General features: G+C 37.8%; 1 protein-coding gene across 5 annotated transcripts in view; it reads left to right on the top strand.

Moving 5' to 3' along the window:
- NARS2 (asparaginyl-tRNA synthetase 2, mitochondrial) overlaps positions 1 to 21,367 on the top strand; it is a 141,014-nt gene that overhangs the window by 98,524 nt on the left and 21,123 nt on the right. For all 5 annotated transcript variants that reach the window (XR_006820054.1, XM_046017047.1, XM_046017046.1 and 2 more), the window contains 5 exons: positions 1,381 to 1,513; positions 5,730 to 5,828; positions 5,937 to 5,974; positions 15,253 to 15,319; positions 16,876 to 17,013. Coding sequence is in view for 4 of the 5 variants with exons in the window: in XM_046017047.1 (XP_045873003.1) it covers positions 1,381 to 1,513; positions 5,730 to 5,828; positions 5,937 to 5,974; positions 15,253 to 15,319; positions 16,876 to 17,013 (475 nt within the window). In the remaining variant the exon portion in view is untranslated. The remainder of the gene's footprint in view (positions 1 to 1,380; positions 1,514 to 5,729; positions 5,829 to 5,936; positions 5,975 to 15,252; positions 15,320 to 16,875; positions 17,014 to 21,367) is intronic.

Genomic DNA, 21,367 nt, shown 5'->3' with positions numbered 1-21,367 from the left:
GGGTAGAGTAACTGAAATTAATAGAACTGGAGAAAGTGAAAAAGGAAAGGAAGGATTGTTCCTTGTTTGTTTTTTTGTCTGTTTTGGGAGCAGACAAGGGTTTTCATTTTGCATAAGGTAGAGTCAGTGTTTTCAGGAACATTCTAGCACACATGTCTGGATCTGAATCTCAGTAGAGAGGTTACCATAGTAATATTTTTGAGTTCTTACTGTTTATTTTTCCATTAAAAACTAAGGTTCTTGGAGGTTAACTGATTATGGTCTCAGGAAGGTGGCTGAAGAACCAAAACATAAATTCCTAAGCTTCTTACCAACTAGGCCTTAACTAAAATAGCCCTTTGGAGGAAAAAAAAAAGACAAAACTCTTGATTTCCACTATGCTTGCTTTACTGTTTCATTTCCCAGAGTATCTTTACTTAAAAAGACAACAAAACAAAGCCCAACTGGTGTATTTAAATCTACAATCTACTTTCTATACTGTTTTCCGATTTTAATGTTTTTTGACTAATGCCAGTCAAATGAAGAGGGCTCAGGATAATAGCTGAGGAGCCCCCAAAGCTCTTGTTTTGTTCTAACAAAACCTTAAAATTCAAAGATTAGAGAGTCCTCAGGAAATACTCATTATTTCACATATGTCTGATCTAATCCCAGTTGTTGCCCCGATTCCAAATGAGGGAAATGAGAAGTGTCGAAGAACGAAGGTGTTAGTGTCCACTTTTTGGCAAGAATTGAAAAGTAAGATTTTTCCCCACTATTTGGATTGTTGAGCTATGAGCTATTCTCTTGAACACCAGAGAATAAAGTAGACAGTTCTTCAAAATCCATCCTCGCCCCCAAGTTTCAGGGGTCACTGTGTTCATTGAAACACTTAGGTGGTTGGGAAGAACTTGAGTAGGCTTCAAACAAGGCAGATCATTGTACATATGTGACACTCTTTTTTCACATATTTTAAAAAATAGCATCCTTTATCCACTGTAATTCTAGTTTCAACTGTTACTGTGCAGATTTCTCTGTGAAGCTCGTTGGGCTGTGGTATTTTTCCTTTACTTTGTTCTTGATTGCTGTGAAATGTAGTTGCCTGCTGCTTAAGGCAGCTGCAGTAGAGTGCACCCAGAAGTGGTTATAATCTATATTTAGTAAGCCATAGGGTTTGTAAAGCATTTGCAGATTCCTTCGGGATAAAATGGTTTCTATATATGTAACATTTTTAATGAAACTATTATTATCACCCATTAGGGAAATATAGCAGCTAATATGTGCAGATTTGTGGACAAGACAGAGGCACAAAACTTTTTTTTCTTAAGAGTACGCTGACTATTTTAAATACTTAAAAGTAATCATGTGAATCCTATTTTTTATACTTTTAATCTTGAATTGCAGAGCTTTTACTCAAGTGTTTACTTTTGGTCCAACATTCCGAGCAGAGAATTCTCAGAGCCGGAGACACCTGGCAGAGTTTTACATGGTAGAAGCAGAGATTTCTTTTGTTGAGAGTCTTCAAGATCTCATGCAGGTAGGTACACAAGTTTTAAAACACTTTCTAAATAACAGATATCTGTGACATTAAAAGGCTTCTGTATACATTTCCACCTTGGACATCTGTGCATTGTAGGTGTTAATGGAGTGAGAAAGTTGGGGAACTACTTAATTTGATAAACATCTACTGGATCCCTTTAATGTACAAGAGTCAGACGGATTTAAGTTCATATCCCAGCTCTGCCATTAATTTTGTTTTGATGTTACCAAACCGTGGTGAACTTTAGCTTGCTCAACTATAAAATAATAATTACAGTAACTATTTCATAAGACTATCAGGAGGAGTAAATGAAATAATGGCTGTATAATGTAAAGCATCTAGTGTTGGGCTTAGCATGCAGCAAGCTCAGTAAGTAATAGATCTTGTTACTTGTTAGGCAAAGAAATGAAACATCTTTATAGTTAGAGAAACATCTACGTAGCTGTATTGGAAAGCATCTACAGGAACCATCAGAGCTCTATTTTGGGGGCAAGAGGGAATTCCAGAAAGATAGTCAAGAGTCAGATCTTGAAAGAAAGACTTCGTAAATGCCATGCTAAGTAGTTGAGAAGGAAAAAGAGAGAGTTCTCAGGTAGGAGAGGCCATGGTCAATTATAGTTTAGAAACACCTCTCTAGTAACAATATAAAAAATGATTCAGAGGGGGATTAAAAATGAGAGCCTTTTTTTTTTTTTAAAAAAAAACAACAGAAATTTATTTTCTCACAGTTGCAGAGGCTGGATATCCAAGATCAAGGTGTTGGCAGGGTTGGTTTCTTCTGAGAGAAGAATCTGTTCCCGGCCTCTCCTTGCTTTGTAGGTGGCCATATACTCCTGTGTCTTCATGTTGTCTTTCCTTTGTAAGTGTTGGTGTCCCCATTTCCTCTTCTTGTGAAGATACCAGTCATATTGGATTAGGGCCCACCCTAATAATCTCACTTTAACTTAATTTTCTCTTTAAAAATCCTAACTCCAGAGGCGCCTGGGTGGCATAGTCAGTTAAGCATCTGCCCTTGGTTCAGGTCGTAATCCCAGTGTCCTGGGATCAAGCCCCACATCAGGCTCTCTGCTCAGCAGAGAACCTGCCTCTTCCTCTCTCTCTGCTGCTCCCCCTGCTTGTGCTCTCTCTCAAAAATGAGCCTTTTTAGGAGGCTGTGGCCATTCTCCAGATAGAGTACATAAGTTCTGAAGATGGATGGACCAGGAACTAATTTTTCAGCTCTACCACTTGCTATGTGATCTTAAACAAGGGATTTAATTTTCTGAGCCTCAGTTTCCTCACCTGTAAAATGAGAATAATTGTTCCTACTTTATAGGGTAGTTCAGAGAATTACACAGATTGTATATATAAGACACATAGACTAGTTCGTGGCACTTTGTACCCAGAAATTATTGTCTGTTATTATGAATTCTCTATCTAGTACTATTAATATCTTAGTTTGGATTTGTAATCACAGAATGTTTAACAATTTTTGTCACTTCTCACTTCTATTCATTTTATATCTTTCTACTCTTATCCAGTAAATGACACAATTCCACTTAAAACATAAATACCACATATATCATCAAATAGAACAGGCCTGCTATTTCATTATCCTGTCTTGGTTGGATTTCCTAGTAGACTCTAAAGTAGAGATTTGGGGGCTGGGGGTTATTGGGGAATGCTCTAGAGAACAACATCTGTAAGGAAAGGAAGGAAGCAGCATTGGGCAGAGGGAAAGGTTGAACTACAATGCATGTAGAGAGGCCTTAGCTAAAACTTTGGAGCTAGAGTGGTCTTTCATAGTTGTCCCATAGAAAGGCAAGGGGGTAGTATACCTTTGTTCGTTCCCCGTCAAGCAGTTACCTAACATGGCCTAGCCTTGGGAAGAGGCGTACTCTTGGGTAAGATAGCACTCCTGTCCTGGCCTGTTCCTGAAGAGGGACTCAACTAGGCACCATCAGCAATTAATATTGCCAGTGGATAAAGCTCTTGGTCCTGAAGGGGTGTTTTGGCTACACACAGTATCCATTTATATACCACTGTAATGTTTCCCACTGATTGTTGTAGATCAGTGTCCCCCAGGGGACATTTTTGGTTGTCCCTAGGAAGTGGATGGAGGAGAGGGGAGAGTGGTTGCTACTGGCATCCAGTGGATAAAGGCTAGGGATGCTGTTGGACATGCTAACATGCCCAGGTCCCTCCCACTCAACAAAGAGTTACCTGGCCAAAGATAACAATAGTAACACTGTCAAGTAATTCTTTTCTAAAATATAGGGATTCAGGATCTGAGCCTCACAAGGCATCAGTAAGATTCCTTAAGCAGCTTTTGGTTCCAGCCCACCACCCCATTGAGCATTACTCTCTCACTCAGGCAATGAGAGTATTGTAAGCCACAGAATCACACCCTTTACCTCCCTCTTTCTGCCTTGACCCTATCTCTCCTGCCCTCCCCCCTGGTAAATACTAGAGAAAAGTTCCAAAGACATCAATTATGTTAGGTGTTATTAAACATTATAATTATATATTCTATACCTAATAATTATTTTTTACTACTCTACTGAGTGGTATTCAGCACACACTGTTCAGTAATTTTTAATTAATTGAAATACAAACTTTTTCTTAAAGACAGAAAAAGTATGCTCCTCCAAAAGTAATCTTCTATTTTTCTTAATTTTCTTTTATGAAGCACATTCTTTGGAAATTATTATCTTGATGAAAATTTTAAATCAGAATACTGTAACAAAGGATTTTTTTCTGCTCATAAGGTATAAACAAATACTACTATTTTAGTGCCATTAAGTAATAAAAACATCTGAAGGTTATGCTAACCCTTCAGTTAAGTTTCTGTTTTCTTCAAATATATTTATAGAGCATAGTCTGAAAGTCAAGGTTGGAAAAGCCAGTGATTTTCTTCTTCAAATGGAAATTTACTGCTCATAAGAAAGACACCAATTTAACATCCCCAGTGGTCACAGTCTTCATCTTACAGATAGGTGCGTTGTGCCCCTCAACAGTGCAGGCTTAGTATCCAGTCTGTTTTTGTTTGCTCCCCATATGTGTCAGCTTTTTTGTGTGATTGAGGTATATGACCCTTCATAAATCATTCAGTTGCTTAGTAACTTCTTTATCTCCCTACTCTTGGATCAAAGGTAATATAGCCTCAGGGTAAAAGATCTTTAGCCTCCTTTTGCTCTTCTTTCATCAAGTTATTCCTTACTCTTACACAAAATATATATGTAAATATAAAAATACAAAATATATAAAAAATATATGAACACATATAAACACACACGTATATGCATATGTATAAATGTATCTGGTTGTTCCTTGGTAATCAAGTACATTTCTGTATCCGATAGAATTAGTGTGGTGGATGCTTGTGTCCTGCCCTGTGTCTCCAGCCCTGATAGGGTGCACCGGGGATGCAGGAGAAGGAGGGAAGATCCTGCCTCTGGGGCAGCCTGAACTTACCGAGTATGTCTCTCTTTCTGAGCACAACATTGAGAGAGCCTAACAGGATCTCACTGACTTCAAACCAAACATTTTAGTTTTGATTAGAAATATTTTCCATTCCAATCACCTTTTTTCTTCTAACAACAAGTTTTTTCTGTGGGATGTGTATGGATACCCCTGGTGGAATGTATTCTTACTTACTGATTTGTGTTTATCATGACTTGTGTTATTACCACTGTATGCTTTGGCAAAGCAAATATATACATATTTAGATGTAGATCTATCACTGCTCCTGTAATTTTAAAGTCAGCTTTCATTTACCAGTGACTGAATGAAGCACTTTTCAAAGTGTCTCATTCTTTGCCACAACTAATGTTTGTTGCATCCTTCTCTGAGCCAAGTATTCAAAGTGTTATACATGGATAATCTCATTTAATTATCGCAGCAGTCCTGGAAGCTAGGTACTGTTACTGCCCTGATTCTACAGGTGAGTATATTGCACTTTAGAGAGGCATCAGTCAGTTTTGGCTGTTCATTTAACAACCCACTTCTAGTATTGGAATGATTTCTTTCCTTTTTTTACCCACTCTGGGAAGAAATTGCACTGCCTCCCGTAAGCAGTCTGGAAAACTGAACAAATGTTCTGCAGTATATTCAGGGATTCAGAGGCCTAACGGATTTATAGCTGCTAAAACCAGTCCTTACAGGACCCCTAAATAGGTTTTTGATACAAAGTGGCTCACTTGTCAGGCAACTAACTATCTGTCATTTCTCTTAGGTTATGGAGGGACTCTTCAAGACTGCAACAATGATGGTTCTCTCAAACTGTCCTGAAGATGTTGAACTCTGTCACAAGTTCATAGCTCCTGGCCAAAAGGTAATTAGTTTTGTGGATGAAGTCTAATACATCTACTCTTTAAATATGTTAATTACATATAATAAATATAATTACATTTAACAAATTTTTTTCTCTTTTCTTACCAAGGACAGATTAGAACATATGCTAAAAAACAACTTTTTAATGTAAGTAGATATTATACTTTCTCTGAACTTTATTCATATTTTATCATAGTATTTATCACACTATTAAAGTTTTTTGTTTATATATGTGCTTATCACAAGGAAGACCCATGTTTTAAATATTTTTGTAGCTCTTATATCTGGTTCATAGTTGATAATGTTTCATGAATAAATAAATGAATAAATCTAGCAAGATAAATGAACACAGTCATCAGTAACTGAATTAATGCAGTTCAAACTAATATTAACTTTAGTAATAAAAATTTGGCTCAAGTAAAAGACTTTTATTTTGGGGCGCCTGGGTGGTTCAGTCAATTAAGCTTCTGACTCTTGGTTTCCCCTCAGATCATGATCTCAGGGTTTCGAGATCAAGCCCTGCCTTGGGCTACAGGCTCAGTGCAGAGTCTCCCTGTCCCTCTCTTCCCCCCTCTCCCTTCCCCATTCACACTGGCTCGTGTACTCACACTCTCTCTCCAATAAATAAATAAAATCTTTTTTAAAAACTTCAGTATAATTAACATAGGGCGTTATATTAGTTTCAGGTGTACAATGTAGTGATTCAGCAATGCTATATGCTATATTCAGTGCTTATCATAATAAGTGTACTCTTAATCCCCTTCACCTGTTTCACCCATTCCCCCACTCATCTCCCCTCTGGTAACCATCTGTCTGTTATCTGTAGTTAAGAGTCCGGTTTTGGTTTGGTTTGGTTTGGTTTGGGTTTTTTGCTTATCTATTTTTTTCTTTATTTTTTAAATTCTGCGTATAAGTGAAATCATGGGGTATTTGTCTTTCTCTGACTGACTTCACTTAGGGTTATGCTGTCTAGATTCATCCATGTTATTGCAAATGGCAAGATTTTGTTCTTTTTTAGGGCTGAGTAATATTTCATCATGTGTATGTACCACATCTTTACCCATTCATCTATCAGTGGATACTTGGACTGCTTCCATAGTTGGACTATTATAAACAGTGCTGCAATAAACATAGGGGTGCATGTATTTTTTCAAATGAGTGGGTTTTTTTTTTTATTTTGGGAGGGAATATCCAGTAGTTGAATTACTAGCTCATATGGTGGTTCTGTTTTTAAGTTTCTGAGGAGTCTCTATACTGTTTTCCACAGTGGCTGCACCAGTTTGCATTCCCGCCGGTAGTGCATGAGGGTTCCTTCTCCACATCCTCACCAACACTTGTCTTTTCTTATGTACTTGATTTTAGCCATTCTGACAGGCGTGAGATGGTTTCTCATTTTAGTTTTGATTTGCATTTCCCTGATTAGTGATGTTGAGCATCTTTTCATGTGTCTTTTGGATATCTGGATGTTTTATTTGGAAAAATGTCTGTTCATGTCTTCTGCCCACTTTTAATTAGATTATTTGTTTTTCGGGCATTGAGTTATATCAGTTCTTTGTATATTATAGATCCTAACCCTTTATTGGATACGTTATTTGCAAATATCTTCTCTTGTTTTTAGTAGGTTGTCTTTTAATTTTGTTGATTGTTTCCTTTGCTGTGCTGAAGCTTTTTCTCTTGGTGTTGTCCCAATAGTTTTGTTTTTATTTCCCTTGCCTCAGAAGACATATCTAAAAATGTGTTGCTCTGGCTGAGGTGAGAGAAATTACTGCCCGTTTTCTCTTCTAGGATTTTCATGGTTTTAGGTCTCACATTTTGGTTCTTAATCCATTTTGAATTTATTTTTGTATGTGGTGTAAGAATGTGATCCAGTTTCATTATTTTGCATGTAGCTGTCTAGTTTTCCCAGTACCATTTGTTGAAGATACTGTCTTTTTCCCAGCAGATATTCTTTCCTGCTTTGTCAAAGATTAATAGTATGGTCAAAGATAATAGTATTATATGTTTATTTCTGGGCTCTCTGTTCTGTTCCATTGATCTATGTATCTCTTTTTGTACTAGTACTATACATTTTGATTACTACAGCTTTGTAGTATATCCTGAAATCTAGGATTGTGATACCTCCAGTTTTGTTCATCTATTTCAATATTGCTTTGGTTCTTTGGGATCTTTTGTAGGATAGTTTGTTCTAGTTCTGTGAAAAATGCTGTTAGTTATTTAATAGGGATTACTTTAAATCTGTAGATTGCTTTGGGTAGTATGGATACTTTAACAGTATTTTTTTCCAGTCCATAAGCATGGAATATCTGTTTGTGTCATCTAAAAAACAAACTTCTAAAATACATACATGTAATGTTAGCCCATCAGTTTTTCTCTGTTTCAGTCTTCTTTTTATTACCTTCAATTGCTCATATCTATTATATATATTCTAAACTGTTTTTTAGCCACTTTTTTAAACCTAAAGATCTGTGTTTTAAGTATAACATATATGTTATTCTTTCATTTCCACTACAATCCTGTATAAGTAGTACTTGATATTGGACTGGTTATTTATTTCACTAAGCATACTAATCACATAGTCTGTTCCATTCTAATAAAACAAACACATACTTAATATGGAAAAAGAACAATACACAATCTTTTCATAAATAGTACAAACAATTTATGTAAGACTTAGTATTCATGTATAGGAGATAAGTTTGATACTCGGAAGAATAGAAAATTGTTTCTAAGCATAATTTGATGTCATTCTCCACTTACTATCATTAGTTTTAGGAAGTTTTTGTTCTAAGAGAACAAAGAATTCGACCTGTCCTGGAGGAGGGTAATAAGAAAAAGTTGGCAGACCTCACTGAGCTGAGTGTTTCAGGCATCAGTGTAGACCTTCAGACTTCAAGTTAAAAGTGGTGAGTCCTGGAGCCTGAATGAACAGCAAGGCAACAGATGTGAGATCAGAAAAAGAAGAAATAGGAGGCCCATGATAGAGAATCAAAAGGCAGTGAAGTACAACCGAAGACTTTTGAGGGTTTTTTTTTTTTTTTCTTTCACTGTAGTGTATATTGAGTATGTTAACTCACCAGAATTTAAATAAAAACTTGAAAAAAGAAAAGAGTGTCTATTGAATATTCACAATGTGCCAAACTTGTTCTAGAATCTGAACAAACTGTCTAAAAGCAGTGAAAATAGCAGACAAAAATTCCCTGTCTTCATTGAGCTTACATTTCTGGGGGTAGTAATAAGAAACAAGAAATAAGAATAATAAGTGAAATCTATAGTCTGTGAGAATGAGTTATAGTAAGGGGGAAGAAACCCAGAGAAGGGAAAGAAGAGAAGACAAAAGAGTAAGGAGGTAGAAGTTTTAGATAGCATAACAGAGACCATCTCACTGGGATGATTTTTGAGTTAAAATTCAAAGAAAGTGAGAGAACTAGCTGTATGGATGTGTGGGAAAAGAATATTTTAGGCAGAGGGAATGGTAAGTACAAAGGCTTCTAGGTTGGAGCATGCCTGGTATATTCAAGTAGTGGGGTGGATAAGGGAAAAGGATAATAGAAGATAAAGAAGGGGGTGAGAGGTGGGAAAACATGTAGGGCCTTGTAGGACACTGAAGAGTTTGGGTTTTCTCTTGAGTGATGTGGGGAAGCCATGGAAGGGTTGTGTACAGAGGACTGATAAGATCTGAATTGGATTTAACAGATCACTCTGGCTGCTAGTTGAGAACAGGCTTTAGAGTGAGAGCAGAAAACCAACAGGAGATTATTACAGTCATCTGGGTGAGAATAAATGATGGTTTGGACCATGTATTAGATTCATACAGAGAAACAAAACCAACATGATGTATATAAAGAGAAAGATTTATTTTTAAGGAACCATCTCACACAATGTAGAAGCTTGTTGAGTTCAAAATTTGATGGAGTAGTTCAGCAGGCTAGAAACTCAGGGAAGTGTTAGCAGCTGGAGTCTGAAGGCATTCTGCTGGCAGAATTCCCTCTTTTTTGGCCAGTCTTTGTCCTCTTAAGGCCTCCAACTAATTGGACATTAGTGGACAATTATAAAATAATGTGGGCCCATTCACATTATGGAGGGTAACATGCTTTACTCAGAATTCACTGATTTAGGGGCGCCTGGGTGGCTCAGTGGTTTAAGCCTCTGCCTTCGACTCAGGTCATGATCTCAGGGTCCTGGGATCGAGCCCCGCATCGGGCTCTCTGCTCGGTGGGGAGCCTGTTTCTCCCTCTCTCTCTGCCTGCCTCTCTGCCTACTTGTGACCTCTCTCTCTGTCAAATAAATAAATAAAATATTAAAAAAAAATTCACTGATTTAAATGTTAATCTCATCCAGAAATACCTTCATAGAAACATCCTGAATGTTTGACCAAGTATCTGGGTACCATAGCCTTGCCAAGTTGACACATAAAATTAACCATCGGAGACCAGGATGGTGTCAGTAGAGATATAGAGAAGTTGTTCTATTCTAGATACATTTCCAAGATAGAACAAACAGTATTTGTGGAGAATGGGAAAGAGGGAGAAGTCAAGGGTGACTTCAAGTCTTTTGTCTTATACAGCTGTAAAAATGGAGTTGCCATTAACTGAAATTGGGAAAGCCATTAGAGTAGCAAGGGGTTTGGGGGGAAATGGAGGTGGTATCAGGATCATTATCATCATGTATCATGTTAAGATCGAGATGGTTTTCAGACATCCAGTTGTAGATGTTGGGTAGGCAGTTTCAGTGTACAGATGTGGAGTTTACAGAAGAACTCTGGACATTGCGTATTGATAAAAGTACTAAGTAAGCAGGGAAGGAAAGAATTAATTTGGGCATCCTAAGGAATCTGTGCTGGTGACAGAAAACCAGGGAGAACGTCTTAAGTGAAGTTATCTACATCCTATCTAGTGAATAAGATCTAAGATTGGGAAAAAAAAATCCACCATTTATTAAATATGTGCTGTGTGCCAGAAGTGATAAACTTTACATACATATAAATGTAAAAAAAAGTTCCTTGTATCTTCACAACTCTGTGAGTAGTAATTATTGCTCTTCTGTGGATGAAGAATCAATTCAAACAGATTAAGCAAGTCAAAGATGAAATGGGAATTCAAACTCAGTTACCTGATACCAAAGCTCATGCTTTCAGCCACTCACTACACCTCGAAAGGGCACTGGAATTAATGCTAGAGTAGGTGTAGCTCTTCACTGTTCTTATGACCCTCACATATCACTTGTGCTTTGGAGTCCAGGTCTGTAAAATACTGAGGTTGGGAAATGACCTCACAGGCTGTGCCGCACCAGTCATTGCCAGCAGCATCATCCATTCCACATCGTAAACCGTAGCTGTGGTTTAAATGTGTACCTGTGATGATTTGTTTAGTACTCTCACCTCCACGTGGTCAGAGACTTGCTTATTTTGTTTACTTACACCCCCAGTGCTTAGTGCCTCTAACAGTAACTCAGTAAATATTTATTGAATAACTGAATGAGTAAATGACACTTGAGTAGCCATGGGAGTGAGAGTGTTCTCCTTTAGGCTAGGTCCTCTCCCTGAGGTTTCCTGTTAACTCCTATCACTGTTTACTTTGGTCACTAAGTGTAGTGAGCTATGACTCAGAGGACCTGGATTCTAATTCTGGCTATACTTCTTATCCGCTCTTAATGAATATGTTAGCACTTTCCAACAAATATTTATTGACTATCTGTTATGAGTTAGGCATTGTGCTATTCATTGATGATCCATAATATAAGCATGGATTGGTCCTTTTATGGAATTTAAAATCTAGAAAAAAAGATGAATAGTTAACTGTCTGCATGAAAGATTATTTAATCACAACTGTGAACTTGATGAATAGTGAATCTTTAACCTTTCTGAACTTGAGTTTCCTCATCTATAAAGTTATAACTTGTCTGTCATATCATTTGAAAGGATCAGTTGGCCATACTGCTTAAGCAATGTGCCAGACTACGTAACTTAACACTCCTGCTATAAAACATCTAAAAATGCTTGTTAAAAATTATAAAAATCTGGGGCACCTGGGTGGCTCAGGTCCTGATCCCAGGGTCCTGGGAAGGAGTCCCACATCGGGCTTCCTGCTCAGCCAGAGGCCTGCTTTGCCCTCTCCCACTCCCTCTGCTTGTGTTCCCTCTCTCACTGTCTCTCTCAAATAAATAAATAAAATCTTTTTAAAAAATTATAAAAATCCTTTTAAAAACTTTGTTGAGTTCACTAGAAAACAAGAGAAGTTCCAGGACCTACAAATGAAGAGGGAACTGAGCCCCAGAGGGGAATACATAAATGGCATGACAATCAGATTTCTCAAGGTGGAGGGTATGGTAGATGGGGGGGAGGGGGCCCTGGCGGGGGAGGGGGAGTTGCCAGTCTTTGAAACCAGAGATTTTAACAGCCATAAGAGGATGTGAAAGTAGACCTAAGGTTGATGAATTAGAATTGAGATATTCCCCAAAAGTACACATATGCATACCTGTGCACACACATGAGCAAACATACACAGAAGATACCATGTGACTTATATTCCTTTGCATAAATAGATTTCATTATATTCTTGACTACTTATAATTGTTTTATATGAAAGTAAATAATTTCAAGGACTTGTACAATAATTGAATTTAGCCCTTACCAAGCAGAAATAGAATTCAGTTATTTTTTATGTCTCCTTTATAGCATTAAGGTTTCTAAAATATAGAGTACTTACCGTTTTTTGCTCTTCATTTATCTGTGAATTTGAGTCAAAGAATGCTAATAATTTTAGCCTAGCAATTCTAACCCAACAGATCGAGAATGGTTTTCTTAAACCCTAACAAAAATTTAAACATGAAGGTAGTTTGATCCTGCATCATGTAGTATCCGTATATCTCCTCCTCCTGTCCTCAAAGTACTTTAGAAATCGCTTCTGAGAAGAGATATTATTCTCTGTACATATCAAAAAATTAGGAAAGAAAGTTGATAAAAGCCGTTAAGAATATCCAGTGTCAGAGCTATAATTTGATCTGAGAAGCTCTGCCTCAGCTTAAGGTGTGGGAGGAGTAAGGCAGAAGATCCAGAATAACAAGAAATATACAGAAAGTCATTTTTTAAAATAATGTAGCAGTAACATATCAATGGCACAAAATCTCTGTGCCTTCCCTCTTTGACTGCTCTTATATTTCTCAGTATAAGGAGTAGATCATATCCAGTAAGTGATAGAATAGAATGATGGAATGTCTAAGAAAAGAACTGTAGACAATATAGTCCAATCTCCTTACTTTATGATTACAAATACTTAATTTTTTTAATGGTTGTATAGAACATTCCAGAAAGGTATAAAATGTTTTCATTAAGGTGAAGTGATTTACGTACTAGCCATCGAGGGGTAGAGGCAGAGGGAGAACTCCAAGCCCATTGTCTTTGATTTGATTGAGCATATTAAACTCCAAGTGTTTACAACTCCTTCCAATTGGTTATTATAGGTATGAATTTAATTTTTCCTTCAAAGAGTAAGTTTATGTTGGGCAACTTATTTTTTGAGTTTAAAGTCCTTCAGAAGGTTTGTAGATTTGGGGTTTTGTTTGTTTTGGTTTTGGGGGGTTTTTTGAGGGCAGGGTTTTTGGATGTTCTACTGTGGATTTTTGTTTTTAATCATGCAGAGTACTGTTTCGGGACACCTGGGTGACTCTTTCGGTTAAGTATCTCCCTTCCCAGGGTTCTGGGATCAAGCCCTGTGTTGGGCTCCCTGCTCAGCAGGGAGTCTGCTTCTCCCTCTACCTCCCCCACTCATGCTCTCTCTTGCTGTAATAAATAAATAAAATCTTTTTTAAAAATGTTCAAAGTACTGTTGCAAAGGGCATAGGGAAACTGACATTTTCATATACTACAGGTAGGCATAAATTGGTATAACACTATAAAAGGGAAGCAGTATCTTTGGCAATATCAAAATACCTAAAAACTAAATACACTGATACAGCAATTCTATTTTTTCCATATGCAAAATCAATATTTAAGAGTCATTTGTGACAGATGTATGTAGTCATGGTTATAATAGCAAAATATTAGAAACAGCTTAAATATCCATCAGTGGATGAGTGGGTAAATTAATGAGGATACAGCCACAAAATGGACTTTTATGTAATAGTTCAAAAAGTGAAGAAGCTCTCTCTTTATATATGGATGTGGAAAGATCTGCAAGGTATATTATTGAGTCAAGAAAGATGGAAAAGAGTATATGGCATGTATACTATGGCTGCCATCTATTAAACAAAGGAGATTGTATATTAATATTTGCTTATAGATGTAAAAAGCCCTCTGGAAGGATACACAAAAATCCAGTGACAGTAATTTTATGTGAGGAGAGGAGCTATATGGCTATGGGACAGGGTGGATGGAAGATGTACATTCTTAGACGTTGTTTGTTTTTTTCTTAACTGTGTTCATGTAATTACCTATTCAGTTTAATTAAAACAAATGCTTGGCTTAGCTTGCTTTAGACATGATAGTTTCTTACTGAGATAATCCATGATATTTTTCCTAAACGGTCTACCATGCTTAGCATCTATTACAAAGCCCCGGCCATGGCCTGAAAGAATCCATAAGATCTGACCTCTGACTATCTTTCTTACCTAATTTCCTGTTCTTCCCTGTTCAGTATGCCACAGGCACATTGACTGTTTTGTTCCTGGAATGAACCAAACTGTTCCTTCACTTCAGCCTTTGTACTTACTGTTCCTTTTGCCTAGAATACTTACCCTCATATTTTTCTTACTTCAGATGTCCCCAACTCAGTGAGTCCTTTCTTGACCATCTTATCTAAAATAACACCCCTAAACACCCTCTATCTTCTTAGCTTGCTTTATTTTTCTTAAAGCACCAGTGGTTTCCAGTATTATATGCTTTCTGTTTACTTGTTTATCTCCGCCCCCCACCAACTCCCATTACTCAGCGCACAAGTATCACCTCCATAAAGGCTTTGTTTTTATTTACTATCTCTCCAGTGCCAAGAATAATGCCTCGCACATAATAGGTGCACAATAAATGCATATTGAATGAATGAATGATGACTTTATGGAAAGACTTTTGCTCTTTCAGCCTCAATATTTCACCCCTTTTATTAGGGCTTTGACATAACATGAATTCAGAGAAAATCTTTACTTGCCTAAGTGACTGGTTCTTCTGTATATACTGCAAGTAGATCAGGAACAGGATTACTGAAAGGCCACTTCCCTTCATACTGCTCAGACTCTCATATGATTAGATCAGCCTTAATTCCTGATTACTTGGTGATGATTTATTTATAATCATTCCTGATTACTCAATAATCATTTAGTACTGATTTGTGACCTCAAAGACTGTATGGGAATAGGCTTTTACAATTTTTCAGATAGACTAATTAGCAATATACCATGTATTAACCATTCTCTGCTTTTACCCTGTTCTTTTCCAGCATTTCTTACACGGAAGCAATAGAGATCTTAAAGCAGGCATCTCAGAACTTCACCTTCACCCCAGAGGTAATATTTATATTTATATTTATATTTATATTTATATTTATATTTTACCCTCTCTTGTCCTTATCACATTTCATTAAGAATCCTGGGGCACCTAGCTGGCTCATTTAGTAGACCATGCAACTCTTGACCTCAGGGTTGTGAGTTAAAGCCCCAAGTTGGGCGTAGAGCTTACTTTAAAAAAAAAAAAAAAAAAAAGAATCCTTTAAAATAATCTTATTTCTCTAGGGCACCGAGGTGGCTCAGTCGGTTAAGTGTGTGACTCTTGGTTTTGGCTCAAGTCATGATCTCAGCATCCTGAGGTTGAGCCCAGCATCAGGCTCTGTCTCAGCACAGACTCTGCTTGTCCCTCTCCCTCTGCTCCTCCCCACAACGCTCGCTCGCTCACTCTCTTTATCTCTCTATCTCTTTCACTCTGGAATTAAAAAATAAAATATTTAAAAATAAATAATCTTATTTCTCTTATTAACACTGTTTAGTATTTGCCCATCTTTAAATTGGCTTTTTTTGATGTTTGCTTAACCCTGTTAATATATTTAGCATAAATAATAATTTTGAAGTAGAATATCAATTTTAATAGTAATGGTTAAAGACTGTAAAGAAGTTTCCCGAGTTTTTGATGAAAATCCTTGAAAAGAATGGTAACATGTCCAAAGAGGCCACATGATTTATCAGTGGACATGCGCATAATATTAGAGGCAAGTCTCCTCATTCCTGTGCCAGGGCTTCTTTCCTATAATTAACATATTGGCAGACAAGTAGGAATTATATAATGTTAGGAATGTACTGTAATAACTTTGTCTTCAAACTGTTCCCTACACCAGTCCTATCCCCACTTAAGTCAGATCCTCTTATGAGGTGTAATAGTTGTGCTTGTTATAATTAGTTATTTTGTTTATGTAATTTTTTATTTGTTTTTTTGTCTCCTACCGTGGAAGCTTCATGAAGTTAGGAATTCTGATTTTCTTACCACTTGTGCTCAGTACCTAGCATGGTACTGGCATTTAATAGGCACATTAGTATTTGTTGAATAAGTAGATGAACAGTGTTATTAAATATTCATCAAAGCATCTGATATATGAATTGACTCTTTTATTAAAAAATATTCACTGAGAGAAGCCATCTAGCCAGAGATAGACTCAATATTAAGAATATTATCTTTCATCACTTAATTTCCTGCAACCTCAGAACAGTAACCATAGAAGAAGCTCTAGGCAATATTAATAAAAACTATGACTTTGAAGTCAGTTTTTACACACTGTGGGAAGGGTACTTTGTTTTCCTGCAGATGCTGTTCATCTGCTAGATGCTGCTCCTCAAGATGGGGAGAGAAAGCACAGCATTTATCTACTCGTTTCGGCTTTCATCTTTCCAAGGCCTTTGGCTGTTCTTATAACACACTTCTCTGGCTGAGTTATCTGTGTAGCCTCAGCAGACGGCTCCACACATCACTGATCCTCAGAGGAGGCCCTTGGAACCAATACAGGTTATTTTCGGGTACCACATTGTGTAGCTCAGCTCTGTCTTCTCCTTTGATAATTTCTTCTTTCTCATTACAGTGGGGTGTCGATCTACACACCGAACATGAGAAGTACCTGGTGAAGCACTGTGGCGACATACCAGTCTTTGTCATTAATTATCCCTTAGCACTCAAGCCTTTCTATATGAGGGATAATGAAGATGGGCCTCAGCACACAGTAAGAAAAAGCACTAAATAAATCGGGGTTGGTCGTCTTAGAGTCTGGGTTTTTCCCTTGATTTAATTTCATTTATCCTTTGGCATATTTTTAAGAATTATATCCGTCACACTTGACGTCTCTTAAAATTTCTCCAAAGTACCTCTGAAAAAGTGTTCCCAAAGAAGATCCCAATGTTCTCGAAGCATACTTGTTATTTCTGTCACATAGTGTCCTTCTTCGTTGAGCAGATGCACATGTAAATGTGTTTTGTTTTCTTTGGTGATTTGTTTTTTTTTGGGGGGGGGGACCATTCTGTGTTACAGTTATTGATATTTCAATTACGTATGATATTTGTCACTGCCTTTGACACTCTAATTAGGAGTGTCAACAAAAAAATTTTTTTTAATTTTTAAATAATTGAGAGGAGGTAGCCCAGAACACGGTTTAGCAGTGCCAGGTCTGCTGTCAGCTGAAATACCAGTAAAGAGACGGAGGGATGGGGGGATGGGGGGCAAGAAAGGAGAGCAATGGCGTGAGCAGGCAGAGGAAGAGCTAGCCCTCAGAGCAGGAGGCTCAGAGTTTTTGGTTTGGTTGTCACACAGAAATTGGGAGGGGAGAGGATGGAGGGATCTGAGAGGTCTAGGCAGATTCTCCTGTCACTTCTCTTCTGCCTGTCTTGTCTCTGTCTCTCTCTTTCTGCTCTCTTTTGCCTCTCTCACATTCTTTCCTTTTTTCACCCTTAGTTTTGATTGCTTTCTTATTCTTCTAGTTGGCTTTTTCCTTTTTTTCTTCTTTTGTCTCTTTTTCCCTCTCTAACAAAATTAGCAGTAATATAAAATAAGAATATATTTGACTCTTTAAATACTTATTGAACAGTTATATACTTAATATCATTAATTGTAAAAGTCTGTGAGATGTTATGTTTATCTCACAAAAGACCCAAAAAACTAAACTTTGCTCTCTGATGCTTTTCACTTGTCTCTAGGTAAATACCAGTAGAAAAATGTAGATCAGGGCCCAGGGGTAAATAATCAGTATTATCTATCAATCAGTAGATTCCTATCAGGCAAACACTACCATCTCATCTCTAAGTCCCAGAACAACCTTTCCAAGAAACCTACTGTTTCTCGCATTTTACAGATGAGAAGCTAAGGTTCAGGGAACACAGATTGCACTTACCAAGCTTCGTAGGTAGTGAATGACTGGGTTTGTGATCAGACCTGACTCCCTCTGGTTCTGAAGACAGTGCTCTTCCACCTCCAAGCCATAAATATAAAGTTACATTGATTTCACTTTCACACAGTACTATCCAAAACCATTGAGCGGCACAGTTGATTTATGATTCTTATTTTCTCTTTTCCCTACCAACCCTCTGGTATAATTGCTTATGAGGAAGGAATTGGCCCATAGGTTGGCAGCAAAAAAAGGAGACTAGGGCATAGATTGTCCAATCCTAAATAATTCAGTATTGAGTCTGTATCACCAAACAGGACTGCATCTGTATCTCTTGGCTTTTTTATCACTCCACCCCATCCTATTTGTACTTCCCCACCCCCACCACACACACACACACACACACACTCCATGTAGTCTTTGCATGTAATTTCCCAACATTCAGCATTTTTCAGTCATTCAGTTTTACACTTTGTAAATACTCTGCTTAAAGCTCTCTATTCTCATAATGTTGTATGGTGACAGATGGTAACTATACTTATTGTGAGCCTTGAGTAATGTATAGAATTGTTGGGTCACAGGGCACCTGGGTGGCTCAGCTGGTTACGCACGGCCTTCAGCTCAGGTCATGATCCTAGGGTCCTGGGATCCTGCCCTGAATTAGGCTCCCTGCTCAGTGGGGGTATCTGCTTCTCCCTTCCCTCTGCCTGCCCCTCTGCCTACTTGTGCTCTCTCACTCACTCTGACAAAGTTTTAAAAAAAAAAAAGGAAAGAAAGGGGCGCCTGGATGGCTCAGTGGGTTAAGCCTTTGCCTTCGGCTCAGGTCATGATCCCAGGGTCCTGGGATGGAGCCCCGCATCAGGATCTTTGCTCAGCAGGGTGCCTGCTTCCCCCACCTCTCTCTGCCTGCCTCTCTGCCTACTTGTGATTTCTGTCTGTGAAATAAATAAATAAAAATCTTTTTAAAAAAAGAAAGAATTGTTGAATCACTGTGTTGTACACCTGAAATTAATAAAACATTGTGTCTGCTACAGTAGTTCAAAAATTAATTCATTGAAAGTGTTTTAATTGAAAACTTTGCCTCGCTGTAGACTTGTCTTAGTTACCAGCTCACCCTGAGTCTTCCTTTTCTGGGTTTCTATACCATTTAAAAAATTAGTAATACTGGTAGCATTGTGTCTATTTTTTGTACTCTGTAGGTTTTGCTTTCTCAGATGAAACCCTTAACTTATTCAGTATGGGTGAGTGTTTTATAGCCACCATGTCTTCTGTTGCTCATTCCTCATTCCCCCTACTGTGACTTCCACCTCTGTCGTTGTACCACTAAAGCCCCTCTTTCTAGGGTCAGTAATAATTTGTCACATTATTAAATTCAGCAGACTTTATATTTACTTCCCCTCTTAGCATTACTCAGCCCTATGAATGACTTTCTTATTCTGAAAACTCTCCTCTCCCGGCTCCTATGACATCATGTTCTCCATTCACAGGGGTGGCTCTTTCTCAATCTCCTAGGTAGGCCCATCCTCTTCTACTACTCCAGTAGTTGATAGGATTCCTCAAGGCTCTGTTGTAGGTCTTTTCTCTCGGGGGATTTCATATGTGTATTCATAGCTTACTATTTATTTCAGACAACTCAGACAGTCACATCTCTATTCCTTACTTCTGCTCAGAGTTCTTATTGCCGTTTATATATCTCAGAGGCATCTCAGCATAATCTGAAACCGAAACCACCGATTATTTCTATTCTTCTCCCCTTCCCCCATCAAATTTGATGTTCTTTCAATATTCCTGTCCATCTAATTATGCAAGCCATATACTTGAGTCATCTTTGAAGTCTTCCTCACTCTCTATATCCAAGCTGTTATTATGTTGTCGTTTTTAATGCTTTGAAATAAACCTCAAATCCATCTACTTCTCTTCGTTTCCACTTTCACCTTCTTGGATTAAGATACCATCATCTCTTGCCTGGATTATTTCCGTAGCCTGCTGACTGGTCCTCCTGCATCTGCTCTTGCCTCCTCTGAATCAGTTCTCCCCACTTCAGTGTAAGCTTTTAGAAAATGTAGATCTGGTCATGTTATTTCCCCTTTCAAAACCATTCAGTGGCCTCCCATTGCTTTTAGTATCCAAGTCAGAATCCTTTCTCTGGCTTCTAGGCCCCAGTGTCATCTGGCTGCTTGTCTCTCTTGCTTCATGCACCGTGCTGCTCCCCTTTGCTATCTGCTCCATTCAGATCACCCTTTCAGGTCTTCAGACATGCACTGTTTTCTCTCACCACGGTATCTTTGGACATTGTGTTCCTTCAGTTTAGAACAATTTTCTTCACCTAAGTAATTTTACTATTTCTCCAAGTCTCTACTCAGTCATCACTTCCCCAGAGAAACCTTCTGTGACCCTCTAGGCTGAGTCAGAGACCCCTGTTAGACACTAAAATGCTACCATGTTAAATTTCAGACCAAGACCTACTAAGTCATCATTCATCATAATCCTTAACACTGTTGTAATTTTACATTTATTTTTATGACTGTTTAATTAATGACTCTCCTCTTTGCCACAGGACTTGAGGACCTCCTTTTCACACATCGTGGTATCCTAGCATAATGCCTGGAACATAGCAGGCACCTAATATCTATTTGGTGATAGGGGATTGAACAGATGGATGAATCGAACCCAACACATTTGTAGACACACAATGGACAAGTAGTTAGTGAGTGACTCGATTTGCTAAGGAACTTCTGGGAAGCTAAAGAACAGCTTTTATTCTAAATTTTTTTGAGTGATGGTAACATAGTATAAAGGAAAGTCCAATGGCTTTAGAATCAGACACTCTTGGATTCAAGTCCCAGGTCTGTGTGGTATAGACCACATGATCTTAAATAAACTACCTAATTTCTTTGAGTCTTAGTTTCCCAGTCCATAAAAATAAGATGATAATCTTATTCCACAGTTGTGAGGATTAAATTAGACAATACGTGAAAAATATATAGCACAGTGTTTGGGGTGATGTGTAGTCAATAAGCTTAAAGCCCTCTTTCCTTCTAAATTTTGATAAAATCTTTATTGTGATAAAGCATGATAATGTTAAAATATGTATGTTGCAACATCAAACATGCTATTGCACAAGATTATTTAATGGGCAATTCTTCCATAGACTGCAGTCACAAACATTTTTTACCTTTAGAAGCAGCAGGAGGCCTTT

The sequence above is a fragment of the Meles meles genome, chromosome 8, assembly GCF_922984935.1.
Source record: "Meles meles chromosome 8, mMelMel3.1 paternal haplotype, whole genome shotgun sequence".
Taxonomy (NCBI): Eukaryota; Metazoa; Chordata; class Mammalia; order Carnivora; family Mustelidae; genus Meles; species Meles meles.
This window is presented reverse-complemented; position numbering and strand designations above follow the sequence as displayed.